Source organism: Amblyomma maculatum, chromosome 1, assembly GCF_055883805.1.
Source record: "Amblyomma maculatum isolate TAMU_Amacu chromosome 1, ASM5588380v1, whole genome shotgun sequence".
In the NCBI taxonomy this organism is placed as follows: Eukaryota; Metazoa; Arthropoda; class Arachnida; order Ixodida; family Ixodidae; genus Amblyomma; species Amblyomma maculatum.
In genome coordinates this window covers 103351540-103369066 of record NC_139344.1, presented here as the reverse complement: position 1 = coordinate 103369066, position 17527 = coordinate 103351540, and the positions used below count along the sequence as shown (strand labels likewise).

Here is a 17527-nt window from a genome sequence, read left to right as displayed (position 1 = left end):
AACATGGATCACACTGTAAAGAATGCTATGATCTGTTATGTCACCATCAGAGCCTATATGTGGTCACCCATGATACTAGAAATAAAATGAAAATTGCCTCTGAGGAAATAAAAAGTGCAGTACCACTCTCAGTACTCACTTCCTGTGTCATTGAGAAAGGAGCAAAAATATTCTACTGCTCATGGTGGCTACTAGGGGATAGTGCAGAGCATAAAACAAAGAGAAGGAGCAGCAACTCATTGTGTGAACTGAAGATGTGTATGCAATGACAAAGTCATGTGAGTGTTGAGTACAGGATGCAAATGAAACCTGTAATCGCTATTGCATTCTGCTCTTAACAACGTAGCATCCAGGTTTTCCTTCCTATTTTTGGTTTCTTTTCTCATTTATGTTTTAAACCTTCAACACTTGTAATAGTTGTAGCTTCTGGAATGGAGCCTTACGAAATGGTGTATGGATGGTCTTTTGCAGGCCACACCAGTGCCCACACTGCCTCAACCGATATGCAACACCAGAGGCTTTAGCACATCACCAAGCCACCTGCAGTCATAACTATCCATGTCCCATCTGTCGAAAAGTGTTTCCTTGCGAGCGTTACCTTCGCCGCCATTTAATAGTTCACCGGGCATCAACACCACATGTTTGCTCTGTTTGCCACAAAGGTTTCAAAACGGATCATTACCTCAAGGTGAGTAATTTCTCTGAGGTGCTTTAAGAGCTAGATGCAGGGGTGGGCTTCAGGTTAACTGCTCAGTCTTCTACATCGTCTCAAGCAAATGACATGCCCAGATTTCCAGGGCTATCAGCTGGAGCACACAGCCAAGAGAGAATGGGCAGTCTGTTTCAGGGCAGTCTGTTTCAGAGTCAGGGCTTAGTCTGTTTGGCATCAGACTAAGCCCTGAGCAGGTCTTCATCTCATCATATAGCTCACGTATAACTTGTTCATAGTGCGTATTTGGCAAGCCTGTGGTAAAGTGATTGCATGTTGACAAGCTGACTTATGGCAGTTATTGTTTAGTAACAACAAGGTCATCACTAGTATATTACAGTAAAATCTGGTACAAATCTCGTGGGGTTATGAAAAATATAGTCTGGCCTCATTAATGTGACCCCTGTTAATATGGATGAATTATAGATTATAGATGAATTATGGACGAACTTGAATTATAGACAGCTTTTCCGGGGACCAAACATTTTAATGTATTTTTGCCCTATTAAAATGAAAGCTTGCGTCTTGACAATGGACAAGGGGGAAATGCATAGAGCTTATTTGGACCCACATTTTCTGGTTGTTTATTTTTTATTATTATTATTATTATTATTTCTTTTTTGCAATAATGTGGGCTGGGATAATAGTGAGATCTCTACTGTCGCACCCAGATGTTTCATTTTCTGCCGGCTTTTGTGGTTTCATGTGAAGTTGCTCGTCAACACACGTTACCATCTTCCATATTACATGAGTGGCTGTGAAGAAAACTTTCTCTGCAGCTTGTGAAAAATAGAAAGCTATATTCATTTGCTTCCATCTGACTGAGTGGTGGTGATGTGTATATAAACAGTTGTGGAAGTTAACTTTACTCATCCTTAAATATGCCGTTAGACTATTATGGACCACTAGATGTGTCAGGTTGCACCAAGTTTAGTCATAATGGCGTCCAGATTAATGGTCCTGTAGTTCCAAAAAGGGTCTTATTTCAATTTCACTGGCCAGCACTATGAAAAAAATACATTAATCATAGTGTACTTTAATCATAGTGGGGGGGCCACTAGAGTGCCGGACTAGTGTGGCCTATACTCATGAACAATTTCCTGTGGCTTTGCAGCAAAGACCAGGCAGGAAACAAAGAAATGGGCCTTTGTACCCATGCCATGGAGAGTGGATAGCTCATTGTTCATGTAAGAGGTGCGCAAGGATGAAGGAAAAGATTGTTTGGCAGATGGCCTTTTCAGTATTCCTGATTTTATGGTTGCATTGTTAAAGGTACACTAAAAAAAAAATTCCGAGAGCATTGTGGAATCTACACTGCAGAAATGCGAAAGCCTAAGCATTGTTGGGGCACATGGTGCATCACGTTTGCTCTCATTATCAACTAAAGGCTCATTACCATTGCTAATGCCATCATTGTCATTATCACTTATTGCAGTGTCATTGTCATCGCTACTATCATCTTCACCATAGAGAAGGAGAATTATGACATGCGTTTCACGATCCCGAGCGTAATGCAGTTGGTTAAAGTGCTCGGCTGGAGATCCAAGGATTGGAGGTTCGACTCCCTGGTGGAGACAGGATTTATTTATTTTTAGCTATCTTCCTCACGGTAGACAAGGAGAATTATGATGTGCGTTTCACGATTCCTGGTGTAGCGCAGTTGGTTAATGCACTCAGCTAGTTGTCCAAAGGATGGAGGTTAGATTCTTGGTGGAAACAGGATTTATTTATTTATTGTTAACTTTCTTTTTTATGGTAGATAATGAGAATTTTAATTTGCATTTTACGACCCCAGGCGTGGCGCAGTAGGATAAAGTGCTCGGCTGGAGATCCAAGGGATGGAGGTTCGATTCCCGGTGGAGATAGGATTTTTATTTTTCTGATGACGTCATTTAGTTGACAGCTATAGTGTGAACGAATGCCGACAGTATGAAACATTAAAGTCTTTCACCTTAGAGCAATTTTGAGGATGTCTTTTAATTGTGGGTACTCATCTACATGACTCGAGCATTCTTAACTTTGAATTATTGCACCTCTGTGCTAGGTCTTGCTATTGAAATCATGTAAAACTGCCTGGCTCCTGCCTTTTTTTTTAGCTCACTGCAGAGAATAGGAGGAGTCACCCAATGCATAAAGTGTGTTTCAGGCAATCTCATGGCAGCTTGCCACGCTGCCGTCGGCAGAGTGATATGTAGTGCGATCTTGTGAGCATACTCCTCTTGCATCGAGCTGGTTGTTTCGTTGATGTATTCTTTAAACCAGGAATATGTAGCGGTTTTATGAAAATTTTGTTTGCGTTATGTCTGAAAGCATTATAAAAGATTGCTTTGGGTATCTTCATAGATTAGAGGATTTTCATTGGCCACGGCAGAGGGATGAGGTTCAGTGTCTAGAAAGCGAACTGTGCATGCATGTTGTAATTCTTGTGAGCTTAATATGCGGCTACATTGTATGCAACTGAGGCTATTTATTCACAGAGACTCTGAAAACTGAATAAAAGTGAAGAAGTAACTTTTCAGAATGCTCTTTAGTGCGCCTTGAAGCACTTAGCAATATAACAGGCACCATATATCGAAATTGAACTTCAGTATTCATGAAGCAAGCCAACGGTCAGCGACAGCAAGGAAAGCAAGGCAACGCTTTGTTGTTGTTGTTATTATTATTATTATTATTATTATTATTATTATTATTATTATTATTATTATTATTATTATTATTATTTGTGGTATCATAGGAGTCAGTTGTGTTATTATTCTATGGCTGAAAGATAATTTATTAGAAAATAGAACATTAATATAGTTAGCTTTGCACTCTGGAAAAAAAGTGCATAAAAGCAGGAAAGGCAAGGATTAAAATATACATGTATGGTGCCATGTTTATATGTTGTATATCTTTCCATTCTCATGTTTATTGTGGTGCTATTAGAGAGTTTCCATTACCATGGTCCACCGCCACACGTTCCACTGAACATGCCCAGATCCCCTTGACACCAATAAATGGCGCCACATGCTGGAAATTGGCACACAGACCTGCTGCGTCAGGACCAATCGCGTGTGCACCGCCTGCGCATGGTGGAGGTTTATGGTGGCGGAATGTGGTATACAAAATCTTTCAATTGTTTCTCCAATCAAAGCCTAGATGGACGACATACTTTTCCTTTTCATGGTACAAAACACTTGAGCAGTAGTGCTAGTTTCAGCAGTCTTTAATTTGCGTGCTTTCTCCAGGTATATCTGCACTTTCACGGTCTGCATGAAAGCTTTTTTGCTAAGTTGGGTGTAAGGAAAGTAAGTTTCAGTGCCATCTCAGAGGACAGAGGTCTGTACGGAGCAGACTATCGATATTTCTCATGAAGATATCTGCTATTAGAGACAGTGGTGAACTGGCTGTTGTGCGAAGATGATCACGCGCGATGCTCCTCTGCAGCCTGTTCATTGTCACCCTATAGTGTAGGAATTATCCCCACCAACCCTAGGGTCTGCCACCAAGTTGAGATTCTTAAGGTTATACCTTTGATTGCAACTTGTTTCTGGAAAAAAGGGAGTGACTGCCAGCAATTGATAACCGGAAAAATATTGAATTACCCAGAATGCTATAATTCATAAAAACTAAAAATGCAATCAACTGCAAAAAAAAATAAATAGAAAAATGTAAATTGATTGACTACGAGAAATAATTTAATCAGTCAAATTTTTCTCATTTGTAATTCATTGCGCTCAACTCTACTTGCTCATGGTGCGTGCCCCGCGAGTTGCAGTCATGGCATTGGCAATGTGCTGCACCACTGGTGCCATGGGGCTGGTGATTGCTACGTCAGCAATATATGTGCCCTGGGCTGTCACTCTCTAATGATGCACACTTCGTGCACTGCCCACTCACAGTGTCAGTGATGGCTGATTCATGGTATGTACTACACGCCTGGCGACATGTGGGCAGCGCGCAGTACTTGTAGGTTCTGTCGCTGCTCATGCATTCATATCACTCTTAGCAGCATAGGGCAGCATTCAGAACATCTGAAATTGTGCACATGCAATTGTGCACAATGCACAAGCAAATCTTACAAATTTGTCAGCTGTGATCATGTCATTGAGAATATAGTGTATTGGGCTACTACAACGTCCTTTTGAACAGGAGTTGTATCCCAGCATGTCATATGTTAGCAGTGAGCTCTTTTTCAAAAGATCAATGTGGCCAGTTCTCATTATAAGTAAGATGGAAGGCAGTTAAATGTCTTACCTACTTCACAGTGTTAATTGAGGTGCTAATAATTTAGGATGAATACCTATTTGCTTTCTCCTTCCATTCTACTATCTTTTTTTGCTCTTCACCAATGAAACTTCCTTTTACTATTTTTGTTTTAATTTTCTTTGTCATACATAGTATCAGTGCTTATGCTATGTATAGTCGAACCCGGATATATCGAATTTTGGTTATATCGAACTCACGGAATATCCCCTTGAAAATCCCATGCATAAGTATAGGAAAGCCGCGTCATATATCGAACTCAATTTCATCGGTCGTTCGATATATCGAACTCCTTACCACGCACTGGAAAGTGTGCCTTTCCCAAAGACGATCGCATCACCCTTGGCCGTTTGCCGCGTGACGTTTTCAAGCCACGCGCGGAAGTAATGAGAGGGGACAGTTCGGCTAGGGCAGCGCCACGCCCATTCCCTAAAGGCGCGCGCATTTGCGGTTGTCGCGCCAGCACGTGACGTTTGCAAGCCATGTGCGTGAATGAACCAAAGAGAACCGGTGGGAACGAGAGGGGAAAAACGCGACAGAGCGAAGCGCAAGGGTGTGCCCATTCTTTTGCCGAGCTATCTCTCTCCTTCCCCTTTCCCGGCCTTCATTCGCAGTATCACGCGCTAAGCATGCGCCAAACCAGCTCAGCCCGTTTTCAGACAGAACGTCGGACCAGTGCCTCCGCTGGTCGGACGCTTTCTCCTGTGTGTGTTGCGAGCCCTCTGCGCGCGGCGGCTGACGTGGCTATGGCTATGGCGCCTGCGGAAGTCAAGCAGCGGCAGATTTTTTTTTTTTTTTTGCATGCAAGAGTTGTCTATTTTTATCGTTGTGCTGTAAGCGCGGTGTAGCGTAAGATATGGTGTTAGGAAGCGGCAGTTTTTTGCAGGAGTCGTTTATCTGTGCATGTATGAATCAACCAAAGCACGCGGTCAGCTGCGATCATAACACCGGCTTTTAGCATTTTTCGCTTCAAACAGCATTTGCAGCTACCGTATCACGCTTTCCAATGATTTTGTGGCAGTGGACTACGCCCGTCCCAAGCGCAGCGTGATAAATCGAACCAGGCTTGTGCAATCAAGCCATCACGGGCAGTCTACCAAGTTCGCTCCCGCCGCCGCAGGAGCTATCAACTCCGTGACGTTATCGCTGCGCAGCATCTTGGCACGCTGCCAAGAAATGAGCTCTGGATGAGACGACCGAAACGGAGTGCGACATGCAAGCGAAAAAGCTGGCGATTTCTGCCGCGGCGACACAGCAACCTTGTTTTGAGCTGCCGCGGTGGCTCGAACGGCAGAGAAACGCAGTTCCAACAAGTTGGAAATTTTTTGCTGTGTCGCTGCCGCTCGTCGCTGAGATCGCTTAATCGCTTGCATGTGCGCGAGCTGGCCGTAACGCTTTTTTTTTTAATTCTCGGTTGCTAAAGTGGAGGGTGGGTTCATTATGCGAGTGAGTTGATTACGCGAGAAATACGGTATCGTTTTTTCGCATCGTAAGTGCCGTCCCAAGCCGATTTCTGTATATCGAATTATCGATATAGCGAACTATTTCGCGACCCCCTTCGAGTTCGATATATCCGGGTTCGACTGTAGTTATGAGTTATTAGCTGTGGTTCTACTAGCTGGTAACTAAGCAAATTAAGTGCAGTAAAAAAGTACATAGTTTCCATTTACCCATTTCGTCATTTTTATGCAAGAAATTTCTTGTGGTAAAGGCTTTCTTTTTTCTAATTTCACAAAGAAAATTCTGGTTAACAACTGTTCTGCAATGGTTAAAGGGTATTTTACATATAAATTGAAAATTCTTTAATTTTTGTTCATTGTGTGCATCATAAGCTACTATTTGGTGGTACACTGGCATCTTCAAGGTGTTTTATACGCTCAACAAAGAAGTGGTTCAAGACTCCTTTGTAGTAGCACTAACTTATTATTAAAATTAGGGAGCAAGATGTTCCTGTTTCTTTTTTTTAATAATTTTTCTTGTCTATTTTTATTCAGTGGCAGTTTTCTGTATTCCTTCATTGTGAATGTGTTTTATAGGTGAGCTTTTTTTTTTTCTCAACCTGGAATAGGTCCATGCAGTTGTACACTCCACGGAGAAGCCTTTCCTCTGTTCCCAATGTGGGGCCACCTTCAATCGGCAGGATAAGCTCAAGCGGCACTATCTGGTTCATGACTCGGTCAAGCGGTTCAAGTGTCCCTTCGCTGCCCACCTGGGTTGCCGCAAAGAGTTCAGCCGTGCTGATAAGCTAAAATCGCACCTGCTTACCCACAGTGGAGTCAGGCCATACGAGTGTCGCACTTGTGGTCGTGGCTTCACTCAAAAGCAGAGGCTGCTCGAGCATGAAAAGCTGCACACTGATGTGCGTTCGTACCAGTGCTCCAGCTGCCAGCAAAGTTTTCTGAACCGTAAGGCACTCGAAGACCACACTTGTACTGGTGTTACCCATCACAGCCGGCAGACGTGGTCTGCAGCACTTCGAGGCCGACGACGCAGGTTTAACAGCTCCAGAGCTGTCAAGGCACGAACGCGACTAGCAAGAGGACGATCTGCTGCAGCTGAGGATGGTGCAGATGAGCTTGCTGGCAAGCCAGCACAGTCACGCAAAGGTGCAAGCACCCATAAACAAGTGGAGGCTGCTGAAGCCACCTTGGAAGGAATGGAGTGTGCAGAAGATATTCCAACAGCACATATTGAAATTATTTCAGCAACCGGTGACCTGGACACTGCGGTGGCTGCAGTGACACAGGTGTACCGGCCAGTTGAGGAAACTGTGGTGGACAATGGTGCAGAGGGAACAACTGTTTTATATGAACCAGTGGAAGAGCCCTACAGTGAGGTTGTTTAGAATGTTTTGTTCAGTCCTCTTCTGGCTGCTGCCAATACTGCATAAGGTGACTGGACATTTACAGAATATCATGTGTCTGCTTGTTGCTGTACCTTTATGTTCATCTCGGCAGACCCAAGATAACTATCAGGTGCTCATTCTGTGTGGTGGTATGATCTCTCTGTGTGTATGAATGTTCAAAGAGCCTTTCTATTGTAGGGACACATCACTGGACATTTTTGGTTGTGAACTCATCATAGCCTTTTAATATCATTTTGCATACATATGGAAAATTGTTTTAGACATGCTCAGCATGCATGTCTGTCATCATCTCTCACAAGGTCAGAGCTTCTTTCGTATTAAATTTTTTCTGTTAAAGGATTTGTTCTTTTATTGGTTTCATCATGATTGCTATAAATGGTACTCAATACAATTGGGTTTGCTTGGTATGAACTAGCTACTGCTCTTCACCTAAAATTAATTCCGAAACGTTGCATTGGCTGACCCTTTCGAGGACTACCTGTTTTGAAAAGTGAACCTACCATTTCGGTGCACATTAAACAGAAATTATAGCAGTAACATAGTATTAGTCATCATCTAAGTAATTTTAATTCTGCCAGCTAACAGATTTTGTTTGATTATTCATTTTGGTTCTCCTCGACGACATCCTTCGGATACACGCTATGCCTGGTTTATAAATGCACGGGATATCCATGATACATTTTAAAGTTCCAGTAGAAGAGGTGATGTTCAAAAGCCTTGCATATGAATGTGGGCATCCTAGTAGCATTTGAATCTGAAGGCTTTTCGAAGCACAGAAAAGTGACCTGGATGCACTTGACGTGCAAAGCAGGCATGCTTAACCTTGTAGCACCCCATGCACCACGTCTGATGCAGCTTGTAAAAACGTGTGCAATGTACATATCTGCTTGCAGAAATACATATTTTCCTAACATAATTGCCGGGACAGTTGTTATTTAGCAAAGGAAAGAACTAGTTGCCAGAAGCTCAGCAGGTCGACTGTAAAAGGTAACCAGAATTGACGAACATGGTCATTCTGGTGGTCATAATAATTCTTTGCTAGGGGATGCAGTTTTCAAGTTTGCTTTTTAGTTCTTGAGTTTATGTATATGCCTGCATATTTATTGCACTTTCATTGTCCTTAGGCGTTTGTAAATGATAATCATTATTATCATCCTCTAAAGATATTTTTTAATAAATCTGTTTTTAAAATTTTTCCTGGAAGGTAAATTCCCTGGAAATTTCCTGGAAATTTTTCCTCCATTTAGAATATCTCGGCCAGTCATGCTTTCGTCATGCTACTTCACGACGTACTGTGACGCAGCTGCAAGTCATGCTCGATCATGCTCAAGCCGCGAACGAATGCACGCGCCGCTCTAAGCAATAACATTCAGTTTCCACCTCCGTAAATGCCCCCCCCCCCCCACCTCTGCATACACACGCTGCTTTTCCCCACGGGCGGTGGCGTCGGAGCGAGCCGCGGCGGATTTTCACCACCGAGGTTCTAACAAGGCCGTTGCATCACCTCTCCCATCAGCGAACGTCACGATGAGCGATAAGAATCAGTCAATGAATCGAACATAGAGAAAGGGTCGTACGGTGAGAGGACACCACGTGACTCAGATTCGTGCTCGCACCACATTTGCTGGTACTGGGCGGACGGCGCTCACGTTCCATTTTCAGTCCGATTGCGCGCTCCTTGCAAGCTACTGCAATTACAAGGTCGCCGTTCCCTTGTTGCTTCAGATGGCCGCGCAAAATTGGTTGTTTGCGACAACGATGCCCACTTGCGTCTATGTCATATATCGAAAAAAAAAAGACTTAATTCGGCCAAAAAGCGATATCCATAGTAATGCTGGCGCCAAATTTTGTCCGAAAAATCACTCTTAGGCACCATAGATTTCGAAATATTGGTCGTGGAAATGTACGCGTTCCTATGGGGCGTGTGGCGGTTCCTGAATGAAGTCCGAAATATCGCATATTGTTACGGCCGAAGAAGAGGCGGGCAATCATGGGCAGACGCGCTCGCGCTAGGTCCGCCATCATTCATTAAAACGTCATCTACCATCGCCATCGATCACGTTCTGTCTCCTGTCTTCATCGGCTTGCCGCCCCGTAACATTTGGTTGGAGGCGCGGGGTACCTACATCATCATGACTCGTCATCCTGGCCCGGAGCTTCGGCGCCCTATGCCATCTTGCGCCATTGGCAGCGGGTTCCTGGGACGACGCATCACCTGGCTGTTCCCCAGCCTGCCGGACCCGACGCCACATTGCCGTTCTCCACCCCCCGCCCAGACCGCCACCCTGACCAAAAGACACGGAGAAACACAAGTAGCCCAACTTTAGGAACCCACCGACCCGAGACGCCACGAACACGTGCAAGCATACATCACAAGACAGCGCATGAAAGACCTGACCGAAGGATCCGACCGACCCGATACAACACTACAGATGAAGACATCGCTCCTGCCTGTGCCGTTTGATGCGTGCCTAGGACCCAACCATCAAATCCTGGCGACCGGCTCAACGAAAGCTTCCTGGGCCAGGGTTCATTGATCATCATGGCGGCAAGCCGTTACCTTCTTTCTCTTCTTTCTTCACCAGTCCGCACAAGATCACCGTCATGTCATAAATCTGATCAACTTTGACTTCTTCTTCGTCCACCGATGCCGAAGATGAAGCGGGCAATGGCATGGGCAGGCGCGCTCGCGCTAGGTCCGCCATCATTCATTAAAACGTCATCTACCATCGCCATCGATCACGTTCTGTCTCCTGTCTTCATCGGCTTGCCGCCCCGTAACGATATAATTAGTCCGAATGATTCGAGTCCAAAAAATCGGTAGCACGGCCGGTCTCGGGGGAGAGCGCGCGCTCTTTCTTACGGCCTTCTCAATCGCCGCGGGAACAATGGGAATGTTTCTCCTTGAGTTGCGCTCTCCGCCACCGCAAGGGGCGCGACCTGCTCACTGTTCGCTCCGCGTCTGCTTCAGCGGCGGCGAGTGGCTTTTGCCTGGTTTCGCGCTGTCGCTCGCGAGTTTCGTGGTGAATGCAGCACCGAAATTAAAGAACATAGAAGGTAGATGCTGCAGCGGCATGTCGTCAACGTACTACACACGTGAACGGATATAAAAAACACTGTCGTTCAGCAAACGTTCGACAAGCATGGCATACACTGCGGCATGGTAGCTACTTTTGTCCATTTTAGTCCGAATTTTTCCCAAGCCTGTACAAGAATAGGAACAAAAAAAAAACTGAATGAGAAGTGATCACATCGAAGCTTCTCCAAGGCTAACATGACAGCAACTTGTCTGCTACAGCAAAACCGTCTTTAGCGCTAGATGCGAAACCATTCATGTAACACCGAAGATGAAAATAATTTCATAAAAATGTAATGTAAATTGCAAAATGCTTGCATGATATAAAAGATTAGTATAACAGTCAAAGTAAACGTTGTAGAGTTGGGTTTTAAATGTTATTACAATTCATATATTAGCCAATGTGTGGTATTATACACATTATTTTAATTTTGCAAATAAACATTGTTTTAATGAGATTTTTACATGATATTAAGCCTGTTATGAAAGCACTAAAAAGTGGTTTGATATTCATGACACCACTTGTGCTCGAAGTGGTAAAAAGAGGCCAATAAATGATGAAGGTGATACTCGATGTAATGACTTACAAATGAGTTCACCTGCTATATCGAAAGTATGCAAGAAACTTTAAAGCGTTAAAGAAGGACACTCTCACTGAAGACTCATTTCAAGCCCTATATAGTGACCCATTGAGGCTCTCTCCGGGAAAGTAAGGTTAATGTGCGAAAATGAATGATATATGCTAGATGCGAGGGCCGTAACAGCTAGCGGCACATGACTACATTGTCAAGACAGACGTTTCATCTGAGAGCAAAATCAAAGCACTGAAGGAAGTGATGGCATCTCCTACCATCCCGTTTCCCACTGTCACATATTCCGGTTTATCTTACGCCGCTGAATATATCGTTTAGTTAACTTCGGGTGTGACGCTTGCTCTATTCTTCATGAAACTAGCGAAAGAAGCAGCCCCATGTAGTACGCTCTTCTACGAGGACAATATTCTAGTGGACTGTATCATCCGAAACCAGAGCTTGTTGCCCTATTGGACAAGCTTTTTTTTTTCTTTTTAGAAAAAGCTGCCGTGCACCTACTATACACACAAATGTTCTCGAAGTACTTAAGATCCTGATTCAGTCAGCATTTCAGAGTTCAACACAGAGTTGCCCGAAAGGAATTGACAACAGCTATGTTATTAGGTCCGCTTCTTTGATATTTGAAACATTTCTCAGAATTCTTCTTCTCAATTAATTATACCAGGAAAGTGACAAAGAAGACCGAGAGGCCAACTCCTTATGTACACAAGCCGTGCAGGAAGATTTTGAGACTGAATTTTCTAGACGCAGGTCGCGTTTTGATGAATTGATGAACATATAGCGCAATGTGTAACTTTGAAGGACAATTTTTTTATTGTTTGCCGCTCTTTTCGATTCTGCTTAACTGTTTATGCCGATTTCCTTGATTAAAAGTAGTCGCGAGACTACATATACATATTCGGTCTTTCAACTGACTGATATGTTTTGAACGAAGCTAGAACAGCCCACTCCACTCGACAAGTGAAATTTTTACTATATGAGTAAATTTTTGTTCTTTACTCTGAATCTGAGACGCGCCATCAATTTTTGCCCGTGCCTCTTCTGATCTAAACGAAAACGGTAGCGGTTGACAGAATCTCCACCCAACAGTTCACCATGCACTCACGTCAGGTCGCGCTACACCTGCTGAAAACATTCAAAGGCACATTGCATAGCTTGGTAAATTTAGTTTTGTACAAAACTTAGGTGTAAAAAATGTTAAAGTGTACCCGAAGCTTCATTCGACCGTGCACGGCCGCACTGACGAAGGAGCGCACGCGTGAGCGGATTGTTGACTGTATTTTATTTCTCGTACACGATAAATATTCGATGTTTATTACGGATTTTGTATAAACCATAAGGGGCGAAATGTCAGGACCTGCCGGTTGCAACTGACGCGGGCGAAGCTAAAAGCGAGCGCGCGTTTCCCTTGCGCGTGAACGGCTGTAGCGGAGGAGCATGGATGGATGGATGGATGGAATATAGGAGCGTCCCCTTTGAAACGGGGTGGTAGCAGTAGCTATCATGCTCATTCTATTTATTAAATTTTGCTCCTACATTACTAACATTATGTCACTTCTCTGCTTTTAAGCCACCAATCTTCCAGCCGTTTTTTGCTAGTTTCCACCGCCGGTTTATTCACCCGGCCACTGTTATCTCTAAACCCCAGAGCTTCAGGAACAGTGATTGCGCCTGCATCAACTTCCGGATGGATACCATTGCATAGCAGCAGTGGGGCGGTGGCGACCCCACCGAGGCGCGGCGGGCGGTAGAAACAGACCCCCTTGGAGAGGCCGTAAGAGAAGAGAAGCGCTCTCTCCCTCGAGACCGGCCGTGAGTGAAGTTTGTGCCTCGATGTGCGCCCTCTCCCGCCGCTCCGTGCAGGGTGGGGACAACCGCGTCGTCTGCTGCAGTGTCCGCCATATTTGAGCCCACTCGTTTCAGAACACTGGAGGTAAGCTTCTCTGCGCAGCGAAGGCCCCTTCACCATCGCGGCGAAACAGGTTTTGGAGGCAGAAATAGGGTGCAGCGCTGGGGACATCTATTGTTGCCGAACCCTTTCCTACAGGCTTCTGCCCTGTGTTGCTTTCACAATAAAGAGATTAGGGGCCGCTCTCCCAAGCCATTGCTGCGGTTACAATGCACCCTCCCCGGGCTGCATTCCTGAAGGAAATTTGAAACGCAGCTGTGCCAAGGTGCTCGCCTGGCCGTGCACACCATAACATAAAGGAATAAAAGTCGTTTGCGCTGCACCCAACTCTTCTCCCTCGGACAGTTCGCGTCGCAATCGTAAAGGTGTTTTTTTTTTTTTATGCAGAAAAGCTGACTTACGGAGTTTTGTAAATTGTCTGGGACTCAGTGCGCTGACTCGCAAAAACAGAGTTTATCTCGTTCGCCGCAACGTATTAGTCAATATTAAATGCTGAGAATGATAAGGCTTATTAATGAAACATTTTACCCCCTCAGAATCAAATGGACGCAATCTGTAGGCCCTTGGACATTCGTAGTCGTTTTATCCTTGGCATCGCTTGTTTTTGTTTGTTAATTTGTGCAGGTAAAAAAAAAGAAACAATGCTGTGGTACAGGAGTTTGCACTGTAGCTGTAATATACAATGCAGCTGCATAATTCGTGCAGCTTTTTCTCATGTAAAGTAACCACTTTAACAAAGCATGGGATAATTTCGGCGCCTTCATACCTTCACCGAAAACATTAAGTGAACGCAAACTTGACTGTGAAAAATACTCTCATGAAAATGCAAAAAAATAACATCTATCAACAGAGCCTATATTGGGAAAATGTGCGTGTCTCATCGACTGAGGAAGTTTTTCTTATATAGTGTGAAGAGTTAATGAGAAACGTAAGTGCATAAATTTCACTTACTTAGGAGTTGTAATAATGCAGTTTAATTATGTTGTAAATTATTAAAGCTACTGTCAAAAAATAGGAGACAAGCGAACTATGGTGAATTTGACATTTATACACAATATTTACAAATCTCTTCACGGCAAGCTGACGCCAGCACACGTTTTGCTTGCATGTCCATTGACTTTTTTTTCTTCCAGTTGTCGCAGGTGAATTCGCAGCCTCGTTCGAGCGTAGGTCGAGTATAACAACTTCTGAATGATTTCGTTGTGAACCTGGCATGTTTCAACATTAAACGGAACCATTTGTCTTAGGTATGTTATCACAGCCTGCACTGGAGATTTCATAGTTAGAAGGCTTTCCGCCCATTCTGTGATGCCCTTAAAATGCTCCTCGCACGACTTCAGCACTTTCATCACTTCAGGACTGGGGTAATGCAGGTTGTCGCCATTTTCGAGGTACTCCTTCAGCCTTGTGAGATATGCATTTTCAGCGTCACTAGAACCGAGCAGAGTAGCTTTGCACTGCTCGCAATTATTTATGGCTTTCAGAATACCTTTAACGAGGAATCCGGCAATATGGAACAGAATGCTGTATTCAGTCGATGTTAGCGCTTCAATGAAAAGAACCTCCGAGTCATCGATTTCCTTTACCTCGGCTTCAGCGAGTTCACGTTTCCCGTTTGACAGAAGGTCAACCAGGTACTCAGAATCGTCAACACTGTAGCTGGTGGTAGACGGCGTGTGCAAAAATTGGCTTATGCACACAAGTTTCAGTGCGCATTTCATATCATAGGCGTCTGGGACAGGCTTCCTGAGACGAACCACAGAGAAAAGATTCTCAAGGCAATCTTGTAGCAGCCTGCTGATGAGTAAGAAGCTGTAGCCCTCCGAGTTCAAAAGAATGTCTTGCAGGCGAAGCACAACCGTTGTGGAGATCAGGAGGCCCGCCTGCGATGGCTTCCACTGAGACGTGCTGCCCATGCTCATCCCTTGAAAGGTGTTTAGAGCCAGGTTTAGAGTTTCCAGAGCTCTATGATGCTTCGCCACATCGTGCAGACTTAGGGCAACAGATGGATGACGCGACGACATTAATGCGTACCATCTTGATACCAGCTCTAAAAACCAAGCTGTTGTTTCTGCCTCTATGTCCAGCACTTTTTCCTTGATGAGGTATCGGATTGCACTGGGAGCTTCTCTGAAAAATTGCACGGCAAGTCCGACTTTCATTTTCGTAAAATGTCCAGATGAGACATGGGCTTCAGAGAGCTTCGGTGCGAGCTTTAGCTCCCTTTCCTTGTCAAACTCCAGCACAGCATGCACATGATCCAGTTTCACTTCACGTGAGGGAAGATCGCACTGGCTGGCTGTTGCTTCACTTAATGTAAATGCATGAGATGTTATCAACTGACCTTTAATATTCTTCAAAACATGAGCAGCGTCTGCGTTGAAGAACAACTCCATATCATTGAGCGAAGGGTGTGGTATTGAGCAGGTTGTCTTCGAATTTCGGTGGCTAGAAAATCCCAGCTCACGCCACATCGCTCGATTTGAGGCGCCCATGTCGGACGTTACAACCCGAACTCTGAGGGAAATATCGGCGCAGAGTTGGACAACTTGCAGAACAATGTCCTTGAGCGTGCGGCCATCCACATGGCTTCCAGTGAAATGATAAGCTATCACCTGCTTCCATCGCTGGTTGAGACCTCCAACCATAAACACCAGAGCGTGATTAGCAGGCTCATCTGGCTTTTGTGGCAATGTCACTCCCCCATACACAATGTCTTCAGCGCGGTCAAGCTGAAACCCTCTGGCAATCTCCATCTCATCGATAAAGAGGACGCAGTCTTTTTCTACATCTTCCATGCCTTGTGCCTTCGCTTGGAGAAGTTCTACAACGTCTGTAAGAATTCCTGGTGAGAACTTGAGCCAGTGGAGGCGACGAGATAGAGTTCTTTCTGCCGGAAGTGGATAGCCGAGCTGTCTGAGAGTTCTGTAACCAGACTTCCCACAAGAAAACTTCAGTTGAAGCCCCTGTTTAATAGTCTGCGGCGACCAGATGCTTCCCTTGTTGCTTTTTCGGGAAAGTGCACGAACTTGATCTTTATTTAAAAATTTTATCCTTTTTTCAAAGTGCTCTACGGCGCTTTTTAGCTTTCGCACCTTCTTTCTAAGAGAGTTAATAGTCAAGTTGGCTTTTTTATGCACTTCTTGAAGTTGTCTGTGGTTCTTTCTCACATCTTCCAGTTGTTTTCTCAGTTGAGCGCAACAACTACTGGATGAATGTGCATCGCAGCCTTCATTTTGCTCTGTTTGTCCATCGCTAGGCTGATAGACAACCTCTTCACTTAAGTTCGTTCCCCCAGGCTCATCGCAATCCGCAAAAACGCCAGGTCCTTGTTCCTGCACTGTTGAGTTTGATGTAGTTGGTAGAGCGGGTGTGCCTCTCTCCTTAGGAGCCTTTCTTTGGTGGTGGACCATAGCTGCACAAACAAAAGGAAATGCAAGAGCAGAAATGAGTGAAGTTCGTCAGAATTGCTCAGTGTCGGCAGTTATTTCATAGCTGCGCGAACCATAACCTAAAAGCGAAAATTTTAAGCTTGAAAAGTTCCAATTCCAATTTATTTCAACATCAATACCCACAGACACTGATGTCACGGACAGTGGGCAAAAAGCCACAAAAATAGGGCTTGGCAGCGCCCACTGACCGTCTTCTTGACAGCGACACAGCAGTGCAAATATACATTAGATATGAGCAAGACATGAAATCAATGAAAAGAACTTGTGCAAAAAACTAGGCAGGTAACACTTTGCATACAAAAAATAATGATAGGAAAGTAACAATATCACCACACATCTGAACAAACAGTCAATAAATAAGTGCAAAAAACACAGAGGCGAACGCGTTGTAACTTGAAAAAAAAAAAAAAAATATATATATATATATATATATATATATATATATATATATATATATATATATATATATATATATATATATATATATATATATATATATATGTGTGTGTGTGCGTAATCAGTTAAGTAATTTCGGCAGTTGAAATCGCAGCGTCTGGTCACCATATTTTGTGCGGTTACACGGAACCTCCCAAGTCTCGTGATAGCGAGTGTCCCGAACATTTCTGTTTAGTGTTAGACTCGATATAATTTCAAGAGTTTTGTTTTTCTTTCTGATA

The 17527-nt window shown here is 44.1% G+C and overlaps 2 protein-coding genes across 3 annotated transcripts in view; one reads left to right on the top strand and one right to left on the bottom strand.

Annotated features, from left to right (window-relative positions):
- The window catches only part of LOC146203355 (zinc finger protein 341-like), a 54937-nt gene extending 45970 nt beyond the window's left edge, over window positions 1-8967 (top strand). The window contains exons 9-10 of one of the 2 annotated variants that reach the window (XM_084588709.1): window positions 472-688; window positions 7023-8967. In XM_084588709.1, the coding sequence (XP_084444835.1) occupies window positions 472-688; window positions 7023-7799 (994 nt within the window). In that variant the 3' untranslated portion in view covers window positions 7800-8967. The remainder of the gene's footprint in view (window positions 1-471; window positions 689-7022) is intronic. The other variant, XM_084588708.1, reaches the window with a different exon arrangement.
- Window positions 8968-14387: 5420 nt separating this feature from the next.
- Window positions 14388-16850, bottom strand: LOC146203354 (uncharacterized). Its single transcript, XM_084588707.1, has one exon. It carries the CDS (start codon window positions 16809-16811, stop codon window positions 14469-14471), a length of 2343 nt encoding a protein of 780 aa, XP_084444833.1. The 5' UTR covers window positions 16812-16850; the 3' UTR covers window positions 14388-14468.
- Window positions 16851-17527: the final 677 nt, after the last annotated feature.

Coding starts and splice junctions, on each gene's coding strand:
- LOC146203354 (XM_084588707.1), bottom strand. CDS start 16,811: ATGGTCCACCACCAAAGAAAGGCTCCTAAGGAGAGAGGCACACCCGCT.